Source organism: Akebia trifoliata, chromosome 13 (assembly GCF_017979445.1).
Source record: "Akebia trifoliata isolate Shusen 1 chromosome 13, ASM1797944v1, whole genome shotgun sequence".
NCBI classification, from domain to species: Eukaryota; Viridiplantae; Streptophyta; class Magnoliopsida; order Ranunculales; family Lardizabalaceae; genus Akebia; species Akebia trifoliata.
The window spans coordinates 3760668-3775631 of NC_141387.1; the positions used below are offsets into that span (position 1 = coordinate 3760668).

Below are 14964 nucleotides of genomic sequence, written 5' to 3' on the forward strand. Positions count from 1 at the left end.
TGTCTTTTTGAAATCGTTGATTCAAAACATTGGAGCTGTGCCTTTTGATGTTCCTAGAAGCTTTCGGAACCCCAATCAAATTGATCATTTTATCTAAACTCGCCTTCTCCCTTCTCTCTATATGGAACGGCTAGGAATTAGTGATTGAGAAATATCACTCTTATAAACTCTTTTCTTAATTACATTTTTCAACACACATGCGTTCTCTCTATTCTTTTTCAATATGGAGTTGTCGATCCCTTTTTATAGATGAAAGTTGTGGGCCTAAAACTATTCTTTTATTAAGTTTCCTATCCATCAAGGTCTCTTACTAACTTTAAAGAATATTTATAATTCTAATGATATTAAGTTTCTTTAAATATCGATATCTATAATGTTTATAGAATTCTTGTGCAACTAAAACAACAAAACCGTAAGGTCAATTGGGTCACACGACATAAAATTCTAACACTGATCCCCCTTTCATCAGGGTGGCACTATTAGCGTTTTGTTAGAGAATACAACTTATACCAATGGCAATGTCAAGATCCAATAATATATATGACACAATCTATTTGACTGTTGGGAATATGTGTGCATCATCATACTTGTGATTTCTTTTTTCTTTTTTTACTCTCTTAGTGTTACAAATTCGAATGCTTTCATGTTTCATTTTTGACTGATTGAATGGTACTCTATCGAGCAGTGGAATAACTTACAACAACACTTATTGTACGAAACAATAGAGTTTGAAAGCTTAACACAAATAAATGTGTGTAACATAACAATCTACTAGCGACCAATAGACCATGAAATAGTTACCTCGGTTGTACACTGTATCCCTGAACTTGATGATGGATGTGCCTCAATGAAACTCCTTTCATTATAAAAACCCGGTTGTTTCGGTTGGGGCAAAATGGAAGCCTCACTACCTAACATTAAAACCACTGACGACATGCTCGGCCTGTCTTCTGGGCTCTGTTGCACACATAAAAGACCCACTTGGATGCATCTCAACAGTTCAGGTTCGGGTAACCGATACTCCAACAATGTATCCACCATATCCAAGGCTTTGCCTTCATTCCATAATTTCCATGCCTTGGAAAAAAATCAAAATCACTTTTTACTCATTAATAGAATAGAAAGTAAATGCTAGATAATTAAGTTTAATTTAGAAGAAGATGGAAGGACATTCATTTCTACGCTTACATGTCCAAGAAGGTTGAGACCATGGTCAGGATGATCGAACCCTCTATTCTTCTTGCCACTAACTATCTCCAACACCAAAACACCGAAGCTAAAGACATCGGATTTCATCGAAAATAGCCCATCTATCGCATATTCCGGAGACATATAACCACTATATGACATCATCAACAAAAATTAGTTGTAAGCAATTAATGGAAATAGATGTAAATAGAATAACTCTAATGCTACTTACTAAGTTCCAACAACCCTTCCTGTAACTGCTTCTATCTGGTTTCCTCCAAAAGTTCTTGCCATGCCAAAATCTGAAATTTTCGGGTTCATCTCACTGTCTAGAAGAATATTGCCAGCTTTGAGATCTCTATGGACAATTCTCAGTCTTGAATCTCTATGAAGATAAAGAAGTCCTTGAGCTATGCCTACTATAATGTCGAAGCGTTTTTGCCAACCAAGTAAAGTATATCTTGCTTGATCTGAGCATATTTTACGGAAAAGTTAAGCATTAATCTTCAAACTCTACTAAATAAGCAATCGAAGTATGTCAAATATCTGAAGTGTTAGAGAGGGACAAACCAAAGATAAAGAAGTCTAAACTTTTGTTTGGCATGTACTCATAGATTAACATCTTTTCATCTCTCTCAATGCAACATCCAAGCAGCCTAACTAGGTTCCGGTGTTGAAGTTTCGAGATCAAAATAACTTCGTTCTTAAACTCATTGAGGCCTTGGCCAGAATTCTTCGAAAGCCTCTTCACTGCTATCTCTTGTCCTATTAGTAGCTCACCCTAGAGATTATCATAGCTGAACATGATTAAGAGAAAATTCTTCTTTGGGTTTCAGCACAATTGATGTGATCAATATAATGGGAGTTACCTTGTAAACAGGACCAAAACCACCCTCGCCAAGCTTGTTATCATGGGAGAAGTTATTAGTTGCAGCAGCGATTGTAGCAAAATCAAATATAGGTAACTCCAGTGCACCCCTCGGGTTTTCACGTGTGTAATCTTGGTTTTGCCTGTTTTCTTCATTACATATTTGTTTACCATGAAAATGATTTAGTATATTTTGAATCAATTTTTTTAATTACAAAAGTTCCCTAAATAGATTCATTAATGCATTCGACATAACACAGATAATAATCTATATATAATAAAATAGGCTTTTATAATTTAAAATTCATTTGACAAAGTACAAAAATGTGCAACAGAAGTCCATGATTTTGAGGAGTCTTTACCCTAATTCCACGTGTCTCTTCCATTGTATGAATAAAACCGTAGGTCATTAACATATATAATATGATTTCATTAATACCTCCTTTCATAGAAGGTAAATGTGACAAAATAGTGTACCATCAATGGAAATTAATTTTGGTGAACAAAATAACTAACCTGTTTGCTTTGTCCTGGTCTTCCAAATGGTACAACCAATGGTCAAACCCAATAGAAGTATCCCCGTAACTATTGATACGAATATAATCACAGCCACTAGTTTCTCCTTCTTTCTGGAATGAACATGTCCATCTGTGATCATCACAATTTAATCAAGTTAATTGTCACATGAGTTTTTCTAATTCATCGTCATTAATTCTATGTCTTGCCCTAAATATTTGGCTCAGTAATATGAATTCTATTTGGTCCATCAACTACATGTATGCCTAAAACTTTGGCAAGTCTAACTTCACTTAAAATGAAGGTTTATTTTTTTTAATAATTAGTTTTAGATGATGGCATTTAGGTCATTTAATATTAGTATATAAGACGAGACCAGGCCGAAACTATCTTGGAATTTGATCCCGGCATGGCAATTTCGGTGATGTCACAGGCATGCATGGCTTTGCATAGAATTCGGATCCTATGCTCCTAGGGTGGAGGATAGAAACCCTCCACCCACACCTCAACACATGCCAATAAAATTCAAGGAATTGATGCCTAAAATTTCTCCTTTGAATCCAGATCGTGTGCACCCAGGGTGGAGGAATGAGACCCTCCTCCCACACCTCAATACATGACACGTTAGCCACATTTCAAAGAATTAAAGTCTAAACATCCTTGAAATGTGGCTAACGTGTCATGTATTGAGGTGTGGGAGGAGGATTTCATTCCTCCACCCTGGGTGCATAGGATTGGACTCTTTCTCCTTTTTAAAATTTCCTTTGATTATGGCTTACATGGCATGTGGTGAGGTGTGGGAGGAGGATTCCAATCCTCCACCTTGAGTGCATACGATCTGGATTTACTTTGCATAATGATAATCCCTACCATACAAAGTCTTAGCATCAAACCAGACTCAAGTTTTAGCATAATAACCAAGTTCGGTAATTGTTCGACCAGTGTTAGAGTCAGTTAATTGACTTAATTCAGATAAAGTTCAGGAAATTTTTAAAAAGGTAAATTTAGAAAATTTTCCGGAATTATACAAATGAGATTCCACTTTTGAAGAAAATAAAATTTGAAGGGGGAAAGGTATCAATAGATAAGTCACCAATTAGTTTATCGATTCACTAATTGAATCAGCTACTCCTTTATTTAGAGAATTGTACAATTTTTGAAAAAATTTGAAGAATTTTGTAACTATAGTTGGACGATAAGAGAAAAGCAAGCATAATCATACGTACCTTGTTCTGAAGGTGCCATTCGAACATAGAGATCTTGCCCGTCTTGGGTGAACTCTTTAATGTCAAGCAAATCCCCAAACCATAGGACACATCCACTGCCTTCTGTGATATTAGAATTAGCATAAGCCATGCAAGAACAGCTGTTCAAGCAGTGCACCTCGCATTCCTTAAGGCTCATGGTCTCATCCACCCACGAATCATTTGTATCAGGCAATTTCACTGAAGAAAAAAGTTCAAATTCATCTCCATTATTGCAATCCAATAATGAAATTTTCCTTACACAACCACCAGACCGTTCAAACTGCTCCCAATCTTGTGGTGATTTCGGTACAAATCCCTCTAAACAACGACAAATCGGATTTTTATTAATGTTACAAATACCATAAGGACCACAATATCCATAATCATCACAATGGTCTTTATGCAGTGTTAACACGTCCTTCCAAACTTTCTGTCGATAATTCCATATAAAACGTTGAGCGAATCCCTCCGGACTCAAGACGACTACTGAAATAATAGAACTGTCGATGTCTTGAAAACTATAATACACCTCTTTGTCATTAGAGACAAATATTGGTTTGAAGATTGAGTTGCTATCCAGCTCAGGAATGCCACTAAATCGACGTCCATTCCATGGTCCTGCTCGATACTTCTTGCTCAATCCCTCGGACAAAACTAATTGAGGCAACCGAGCAGAATCAATGCCCAATGTGAACTTACCAGGAGAAGGGTCATCAGGGCTCTTCCATGACGTCAAGTGCCTGTCCATACCAGGTATTTTGTATCCAAGCTTCAAGCCCTCAAAAAATGTATTGGTCGGATAATCAAAGCTCTGCCAAATATAGCTCTCCTGACTGTTGTCGCCTACATATCTCAAAACAAGGTTCCCCGATTTCAAGAACTCATGAGCAATTGGTTTCTTCTCCAAGGAATTGTTTGAAGACGACCAAATAATGCTTTTGTTTTGGTTGAGAAGTACAAGCTTTCCATCATCGTCGATCTTTAATAGTCCCAATGGAGCACTCAGTGGGGTGTCTCCGTTTGCAACCCAAATAACTGTTTTATTTGGGATGTTTTTGTACCATATTCCCAAGTACCAGTTGTTAGAATTACCAGGTTTGAAGAAGCCTAATCGGAAGGTATCGCCCAAAGAATCTAAGGGCTTGGTGTCTCTGAGGATTTCAGTCTCAATTGAGACTTTTATGAAGAAAAGGAGCAAAAGGCAGCTAAAAATAAGGAACAAAAGGCCATTCATTGAGAGAGAACTTTATGGATTATCTTCTCAATTCTCAACACAGTTAAATACTTGGTTTCTTTGGAGTCTGGCAATTTGGAAGATACCTTGAGTCTAATATGAATGGCACAAAGGTCGAGAGCCCTCAGTCTTTCCATAACGATCAATTTAAGTCAAGGTTTCACTTTTACCCAAAGAAAATAATCTGTTTGAACTTTGAAGTGGTGAACTATCATCGCATAATCTATACTTACTCCTTGCTCTTATTAATCACCACACTTGGGGGCAAACGTTTTAACAATAATCCAACCGCATGATTAGTCATTATGAATATTTTGACCAAAAGTCAGTCCATTAAAAATAGATTAAAATTAAGAGTCCTGCTAATATGAATAGCCAAGTGGCATACTCAATCGACTCTTTGACGTGGACAAGTTTGAGAACTGTAGATTTGTACGCCTCGGGATACATTTTTTTATGGGGAAGTGCAATCGTGTATCCTGAGGGGTATAGATCTACAATTCCCAAACTTGTCCCATCAAGGAGTCGATTGAGTATGCCACCCAGGTCATATTATTGCAACTCTAAAATTATTAGTACGATAAATAATTAATTTCAAATCAATTTTTATTGAGGTTCAAAATTTTATGTAACTGATTTGCAAAATATGAACATCTCATTAAAATTATATACATTCATATTAAACATACTTCATATCAGAATATTTACTATATATATTATAGAGAGAAATGTAGTAAATATCGGCAATTTATCTAATTAAATGCTCATTTTTTTGCTCTCAAGTTAAAGTTATTCCTTGTTATTATTAAGGGGAGGGAGAGGAAATTAGGTTGCATTCATGAATCTGTATTTACTATTCAAATCAATAAAAATTACCCCAAAAAATATAAACTTTATTTATTGGATAGAGACCCACGTATGACCAATTTGAAAGCTCTATTTGCTTTCCATTTTTGTTTTTTTTTTAAAGGAAAGAAAAAAGAAATTAAAGAAAAGAAAAATGTGGTTAGACTTGGGCTTTCATTATTAGTTGTAGTAATGACAAGAAATATCCAAGTCAATAGAAGAAGAAGAAACAAAGGTCGTCGTATGTGTTGTGGCCATCTAAAATAAATGTTGTACGAGTGTCAACTTGTTTACTAGTCTAGAGTTCCCATCTTCAAGGATATTTCTTGATAATTTGCATGTATTCGAGGCTGACAATCTTTCAGTTTTTGAGGCTTGAATGTAGACACGTTTGCTGACTCTAGATCCTAAGCACCCAGTGTGAAGGATTGAAACCCTCTTCCTATATCTCAATACGAGAGTGGATCCTCTATAATACTTTTTTCCTGCAGTACCTTACAGTTAGATTATATGGTTGAGAAATCGCCATGTCATATAAAGATTAAAATCTTTTTGTTGAAATGTTTGAATATAATGGCCGTTCATTATCAATCTCTAAGATTAGACTTAGAAAATTAATTTTTTTTATTTTTATTTTTATTTCTAATGTGATCCAAATCATGATCATCACATGACTAATGAGTTAAATCTTATTTTTCATCTTAATCTCTCCATTGTTGAAAGAATACTACACAATATTGTTGGAAAAAAACATATCAGAGAGGATCCGCTCCCATTTCAATACATGCCAAATAAATCACAATCTTACGAATTAAAATCTAAAATTCCTCCATTTCAAAATCTCCTTGACAATAGTAGTGGTGAGTGCAAGCTGGCCGGACAATTGGGTTAGAAGAGAAAAAGAAAATAATCTCCTTATCAAAATTTCCTTGGATTGTAACATTTGTGGTATGTATTAAAGTGTGGGAGGAGGGTTTGAATCCTACCCCCAGGATGTACACAATATGAATTTAAGACAAATTTATCCTCTCAAAGGCCAGATATGTTGATATTACCGCGCCATCACACATTCCTAAGTATCTACCAACTTAGTTCTTTCATTGATGCGACAAATAAGCCACTTTTTGAAGTTAATTGAGTTTTTAAATTAAAATACCCTAAATTCTCTTATCCCTCTTTTCAATCCAAGAGATGAGTTCGAATTCGATATTGACATTTTTATGTTTTTTTTTTCTCATTTCAAAGAGAAGCTGTAGCCAAATGTAGTTACAAATCTAATCCTCCAAAATAATTAAGGACAGAGATAATTACTTGATTTACAATAACAAATATTTTTGTGAAAAATGTTACAGTAACATTCAAATGTACATCGATTCTGACATGGCTGATGTGGATGTATGCATGAAATTCATAAATACTTTTCATCGAGATAGGGGTGAAAAGTCCCATTTGGTTAAGTGTGCACCTCCTCATCAATGATGTGAGAATGGATATACATTTCAATGTTACTCCAGCATGAGTATTTCAAGGCACCTTCCTTTCTTTGCCAGCCAATGAACAGCTAGATTCAACTCCCTCCAAGCAAATTCGACTTTTCAAACAATTGACTTGATTGGGGTCAATCCAATTGACTGGTCTTGCTCCGGCCCAAAAGACTCCATCAAGATTTTGCACATTTAATTGAGTCAAGTCAACCACGTTAACTCAGCCATTACATACCAGATCAAAGTCGTTTGGATCTGAACCAACCCATTTGACATAATCCAATTAACTTGATCGACCAAGTTAACTTGACCCGACCTATTTGATAAGAGTCGTGATAATCTAATTCCTCCACATGGCATATTCAAAATACTCTCTACTCCTCAGGAAACACATCTGCACATAACCATATGTGCATATGTGTTTGTCGAAAAGTAAAGATCTATGGTTCCAACACATGCCACATCATGAGAGTATTTTGAGTATGCACCATGGGGAGTCAAAAAGTCATTAATCATTTGATAAATATCAATTTTACAGGCCAGATAACAATTAGAGCAACGCATGAGATTATTTAGAAAAATTGTGATTTTTTTTAACAGTCAAAATACTAGATATCAATTTTACAGTCATTACTAAAGTAAACAGTTCGGGATGTGTGCTGTCTTAGTAAATACTAAATAAGATCATTTCATTGCATGATATTATAACTCGTCGTACATCTAATGTGGTTTTTCGAAAAACAAAATTAGAAATAGTTATGATTTTTTAAATAATTTTTTCTTTATTTAATAATTCATGATATATTCAATTGACTTGCCCTAATTGACATTCGAGACATTAATTGACTCAACTTGAACCTGTATGTGACATCTGGCGAGTTAGGTAAGCTATTGTGTGGTTGAAAAAAGTAGAATCAAACATGTGGCACAAACAAAGCACATCTCAATGATTGATCATAGGGAAGATTCACCGTGTATTTTAACATAATGTTCAACACATCTCAAGGCACCTATTGGTATATTTTGAATTAATTAGAATTTATTTAGATTAAAATGAAATTTAATCTTGAAATAGAATGTCTCTTAAATGATTGGAGAGATATTATGTATCTTGACAATAGTCATTTATTTGGAATTGAGAATTCCTTGATTTAAGGAGGGGATTGATTGCTTTTCTTCATTTAGATTAATTTTTTTATGAGTAGCGTTCAATGGCCAACAGTTTGGCAAACATTTTGGCAAACACATTTTACAAAACATGGGTTAGAGGTCTTGGAATGGGCTGATTTTTGGTGAGGATGATCTCTATGGTGAGGAGATCATCATCACCAAAAATCAGCCCATTCCAAAACTTCTAACCTCATCAAAAATGGTTTACAAAAAATGGACGGTTCACGATTTTTCAAGTTGTAAAATGGGGCTAGAAGTTTTGGAATGAGCTGATTTTTGGTGAGGATGATCTCCTCACCGTAGAGATCATCCTCACCAAAAATCAGCCCATTCCAAGACCTCTAACCCATGTTTTGAAAAAGTGTTTGCCAAAATGTTTGCCAAACTGTTGGCCATGGATAGGGACCCTTTTTTTATATATTTTAAGGGAGAGCTACCATGTCAAAGGGTGGGGGAGAAAAAAATGATATTGGAGGAAAAAAGTAAACATGACCATGGGAGATGCATCCAGATTCATGACGGACCTCGTCAACAACTCCTTTACTTGATAAGGGCGGGGCTGGCAAGAGGGGCCAACTTCATCCCCTAATTATTATCAAAAATAAATAAAAATCAATTTCTTTTATAAAGCTTATCCTCCACAAAAATCAATATAAGAGGAAAACCCTATGTTCTCAAATTAATGAGTGGCTCCCCTGGTCCAAATCAAATATTGAAGAAAGCTTCAAAGTTCATGCCTTCCCATTAATATGACATGTGGCCCCTTGTATTGTCAAAATGAAGTCATATCCACTATATTTTTGGAATATTTGAGATGCCTCCTCCTTTTTCAAATTATTTACATGCTCCCTTTACCTTGGTCTTTTCTCATAGACTTATAAAAATGACTTCAATGGCATCAAGATCCTCATTACCATCATCATATTGTAGCCGTCATCATCACTACCATGATGACCGGGTTTGGAAAGAAATATCTGAACTATCTTTACATTTTTTATGATAAGAGAAGGCTGAGGTCAAGGGGCATTTCACCAAGGTGAAAACGTAGTGTATCTCAAATATTCACTAGAACATGGACGTTTCACACGAGGGAGAGTTCAAGTTTTGTTTAAGAGACTAATGTAAAATGACCTAAATGTCTTTGTCTTCAAAGTCTAATCAAAATCCCATGATTTTTCTCTCAAAAAATATATATCATCTTTAAACAATTAAATTGTAGGGTCAATCAATTTTAATTTATTCAATCTTGTCTTCTATCCGTCAAATTAAATGTCTTGTAAAAGACCCTTGATTTTTCTACTAAAAAATCCATCTTTCCACTTTTCTAAAATCTTGTATTTTTCTTGAGGTTTGAAGGTTGTAGCGTTTCTAGAACATGAAACCCATCAAAGCGATAAAAGACAATTGTTAAAACACTAAAAGAAACAAAAAAGAAAAAAAAACAAAACAAAAACAAAAACAAAAACAAAACAAAACAAACAAACAAACTTACTTTTTTGTTGAAGTAATTAGCTAAGTGAGAAATGATTTTTTTTTAAAATTATTTTTGTTTAATGGTGTATTTAATTTCCTTCTCAATAGACCTTATTTTTTTAGAAAGGAATAGTACATTTTCTCTTCTTTTTTATTCGTACTAGCTAAAGTGCAATAAAACAACTTTTTATTTTTTGAAAGGTCTAAAACAATTATTTACATTATCAGTTGATTAAAGTTTGCTCCCTACAAGAAAATCCCAACTCCGCCCTTGTACATGATGTTTCTCTTTTCTTTATTCTTTCCTATAGGTGTCTTTAGATAATCTTGAGTGTGCATCAATGGAAAGAATTCGTTCAGGAAAAACCTTGAGGAATCGACGGTATATTGAAAACCAAGGAGAAGGGTAAGGCTCTTACGCAATGTCAAGTTCCTATTCATATCACTTTTGAAGTTGTATCCGACTTTCTTCAAGCCCTCAAAAAATTTAGAAGTTTTATGTTTTTCTTTCTTCAAAAAAATAAAAATGTGATAAAGTTGACTTGAGCTTTCATTATCAATAGTAGTAATGGCAAAAGAATTATCTAAAGTCAATAGGAGAGAAGCAAAAACAAGGTCGAGTTGTGGCTTTCCATAATTAATATTATGGACAACTAATATGAAAGGGTCAACATGTTTACAAGTCTAAAGTAGCCATCTTCACTTGTATCTCTCGATAACATGTATTTTGAGGATGAGTATCTTTATTGACCCGTGTTGGGTTATGTCTTCTATTCTTGTATATAGAGGGTTGTCGTGGATTCAACCCGAAATTTTTTATGATCTGTTAACGAACCGCATGACCCGTTTAATTGGTAATGTGTGGGGTTTCCCGTTTGGTTTGGTTTTGGATCCGACCCATTTAACCTCTTTGTAACCTTAAGTATATAAAAGGTAAGAGATGAAACCCTAAAGGAGTGTGAGAGATATACGAGAGACAGAGAGAAATTGTAACATAATTCTTCTTTAGTTAATATAGTGAAATTGTCATTTTCGTCCGTGGATATACGTCGATGCTTTGACCGAATCACGTATATCTTGTGTTGTGTGAGATTCTTGTGTTCTTGTTTAATTTATACTTCGGATCATAAGATTTTTTCTAACAAACTGGTATTAGAGGTATGGCTGCAAAATATGATGTCAAGAAATTCGATGGAAGGAACGATTTTAATTTATGGCGAGTTCAAATGAAAGCTTTGCTTGTTCAGCAAGGTTCATTAAAGGCATTGTTGGGAAGCGATAATTTACCTGAATCGTTGAAACCAAAACAGAAAGAAGAGATCATAGAGAAGGAACACAGTATGATTCTGTTGTCTTTGGGGAATGAAATCCTGCGAGAAGTCGGTGATTCAAACACGACAGATCTACTATGGATAAAGCTAGAAACTCTATACATGACAAAATCTCTCACAAATCGATAATATCTAAATAAACGATTTTACACCTTACGGATGCGAAAAGGTACTTCTATCCCTAATCATCTTGATGAATATAATAATATTCTTATGGATTTAAAGAATGTTGGTGTTAAAATTGATGAAGAAGATCAGGCCATATTTTTTTTTTGTTCTTTACTACCTTCATATGAAAATTTTGTTGATACCCTAATGTATGAAAAAACTACTGTTTTGGTTGAGGAGATTAAATTTGCTTTAAATTCTAAAGAATTGAAGAAGAAAGTAGATGAAATTAAAAAAAGCTCAGGTGAAGGTTTGTTTGTTAGGGAGTGATCAAATCATAAAAGGAACCATAATGGAAAAGGACGGTTTAGATTAAAATCAAAAACTAAAAAGTTAAAGTGTTTCAATTTTCATCAATAATGACACTTTAAAAGAGATTATCTAGAGCGTAAAGGGAAGGTAAAACAAAATTATAATGACCATAATGTTGGCAATGCAGCAGTGGCAAATTGAAACAGTAATAACGGTGATGTACTCTCAATTTCTACCAATTTCTCCAGTGAAGAGTGGATTCTTGATTTGGCGTGCACTTATCATATATGTCCCAATAAAGACTGGTTCACAACCTATCGACTTTTTGATGGGAGTGAAGTTCTTATGAGAAATAATACTACTTGTAAGGTAGTGAGGATAGGCACAGTTCGGGTGAAGATGTTTGACGATATTGTGAGGACATTATCATATGTTAGACACGTTTCATATTTGAAGAAAAATTTGATTTCCTTGGGTATGCTAAACTCAAATGGCTGTTGTTACAAGGCAAGGGATGGAGTAGTTCGAGTTTTTAAGGGTGCTATTGTGGTAATGAAAAGGTTGAAAAAGAATGGGTTGTATGTATTGCAAGGATAGACAATTACAGGTACGGCGTCCGTATCAGCAGCATATTTAGACACCACCAGATTGTGGCATATGCGTCTCGGGCATATGAGTGAGAGAGGGATAACAGTATTGAGCAAACAGGATTTACATGATGGAAAGAAAATTGGAAAATTAAACTTTTGTGAGCATTGTGATTTCGGGAAGCAGTGCAAAATAAAGTTCAATACGGGTATTCACAGAACCAAGGGTATTTTGGATTATATCCATTCTGATTTATGGCGTCCATCTCCAGTTGCATCACATGGTGGAGGTAAATACATGTTAACGTTCATAAATGACTTTTTGAGGAAAGTCTGGATATTTATTTTGAAGAGCAAAAATGAAGTTTCTGTCAAATTCAAGTAATGGAAGACATTGATAGAAAAACAAATCAAAAAACAAATCAAGTGATTGAGGATTGATAACGGTTTGAAAATTATCTTTAGAGAATTCGATGAGTTCTGTAAAAATGAGGGTATTGTGTAGCATCACACAGCATGAAAAACACCACAACAAAATGAGGTTGCAGAATGAATGAACATGACTTTATTAGAAAGGATGCGGTGCATGCAATCAAATTCTAGTTTACCGAAGCAGTTTTGGGCTGAAGCTGTTAACACAGCTTGTTATCCTGTGAACAGGTCTCCTAACAATGCTATTGAGTTCAAAACTCCAGAGAAGGTGTGGTCGAGGTCTCCTACTACATATTCTAGGTTGAGGATATTTGGGTGTCCAGCATATGCTCACGTAAATGATGGTAAACTTAAACCAAGGGCAAAGAAATGCATATTTCTTGGATATTAAGCTGGATTGAAAGGTTACAGATTGTGGTGCCCAAATGCAATAAGGAAAAAAATTTCTTATTAGTAGGGATGTGACATTCGATGAGTCTGTCATGTTCAGTGCGAAAAAGGTACTCAATACTGAAAGACCTCGTGATGTCATTGAATAGGTGGAGCTAAAGGCTTTTGTTTTGAAAAATAATGGCACACATGATCTAGATCAAGAGGATGAAGAACCACAACAAGATCTTATTATCAGGGATGAGGTTCAGTACAGCTTGGCTAGAGAAAGACAAAGGAGGCAAGTTAGGCCATCGTAGAGATTTGCTCATGTAGATTTGGTGGCTTATGCACTTAGTATGACAGAAACCATGGATGATAAGAAGCCATGTACCTATCAAGTGGCCATCACATGTGAGAAGTCAACACAGTGGCGTGTTGCCATGAATGAAGAAATCGAGTCTTTTCACAAAAACCAAACATGGGAGATTGTTGAGAAGTTAGAAGGTCAGAAGATTGTGAGATGCAAATGGGTCTTTAAGAAAAAGGAAGGAATTTCAAGTGTTAAAGATGCTAGGTTCAAAGCAAGATTGGTGCCAAATGGGTATACGCAACGGGAAGGTATGGATTTCACCAAGGTTTTCTCGTTTGTGGTGAAACATACTTCTATTAGGGTGCTCCTTGCCATGGTTGCCTTATACAATTTAAAACTTGAACAATTTGATGTAAATACTATTTTTCTACATGGTGAGCTTGAAGAATAGATTTATATGCATCAGCCAAAGGGATTCAGTATTCAAGGGAAGGAAGGTCATGTGTGTTTGCTAAAAAAATATTTATATGGCCTGAAGCACTCTCCTAGATAGTGGTATAAGATGTTTGATACTTTTATGGTATGAAACAATTATACCAGAAATAAGTACGACAGTTGTGTTTATCATCGGAGGCTCACAGATGATTCGTTTATGTATTTACTGTTATATGTAGATGACATGTTGATTGCATACAGAGATACATCTGAGATTAGGAGGCTGAAGACTCAACTCAGTAGTAAGTTTGAGATGAAATACTTAGGGATTGCAAAGAAGATTTTAGGTATGGAGATTCATAGGAATAGAGGAGCAGGTGGATTGTATGTATCACAAAGAAAATACATTGAGAATGTGTTATATCTCTTTGGGATATAAGAGTCTACGTTTGTGAGTACCCTTCTAGTAGCTCATTTTAGACTCTCAACTCAGATGTCCCTGCAAACAGAGGAGGAGGTGGAGCACATGTCTCATGTTCCTTATGCTAGTACTGTTGGCAATCTTATGTATGTCATGGTTTGTACTAGGCCTTACATTTTACATGCAGCTAGTGTAGTGAGCAGATACATGGATAAACCTGGGAAGATCCACTAGCAAGCAGTCAATTAGATACTGAGGTACTTAAATGGTACTATAGGAGTTGATTTGCTATATGATAGAAGTAGTGACACTTCTGAGAGTGTTGTTGGGTATGTCGATTCTGATTATGCTGATGATCTAGATAAGATGAGATCTTTAACGGGCTATGTTTTCACTCTTTGCGGTAATACCATCAGTTGGAAGGCAACTTTGCAGTTCACAGTCGCATTGTCTACCACAGAGGCTAAGTATATGGCAGCTACAGAAGCAGTAAAGGAGACAATATGGTTGCAGGGCTTGATTACTGATTTGGGTTTGGAACAAGGTGTTACTATGGTATTTTGTGACAGCTAGAGTACAATACATCTAACTAACAATCAGATGTATCATAAGAGAACCAAACATATTGAT

The 14964-nt window shown here is 35.3% G+C and overlaps 1 protein-coding gene across 1 annotated transcript; it reads right to left on the reverse strand.

The window, feature by feature from the left end:
- Positions 1 to 625: 625 nt before the first annotated feature.
- Positions 626 to 5161, reverse strand: LOC147387370 (G-type lectin S-receptor-like serine/threonine-protein kinase At4g27290). Its single transcript, XM_086421118.1, has 7 exons — positions 3799 to 5161; positions 2573 to 2704; positions 2058 to 2206; positions 1759 to 1969; positions 1421 to 1658; positions 1189 to 1339; positions 626 to 1077 (listed from the first exon to the last, which is right to left on the reverse strand). The coding sequence occupies exons 1-7, from the start codon at positions 5051 to 5053 to the stop codon at positions 772 to 774; spliced, it is 2442 nt and encodes an 813-aa protein (XP_086277244.1). The 5' UTR covers positions 5054 to 5161; the 3' UTR covers positions 626 to 771.
- Between the last annotated feature and the right edge of the window lie 9803 nt (positions 5162 to 14964).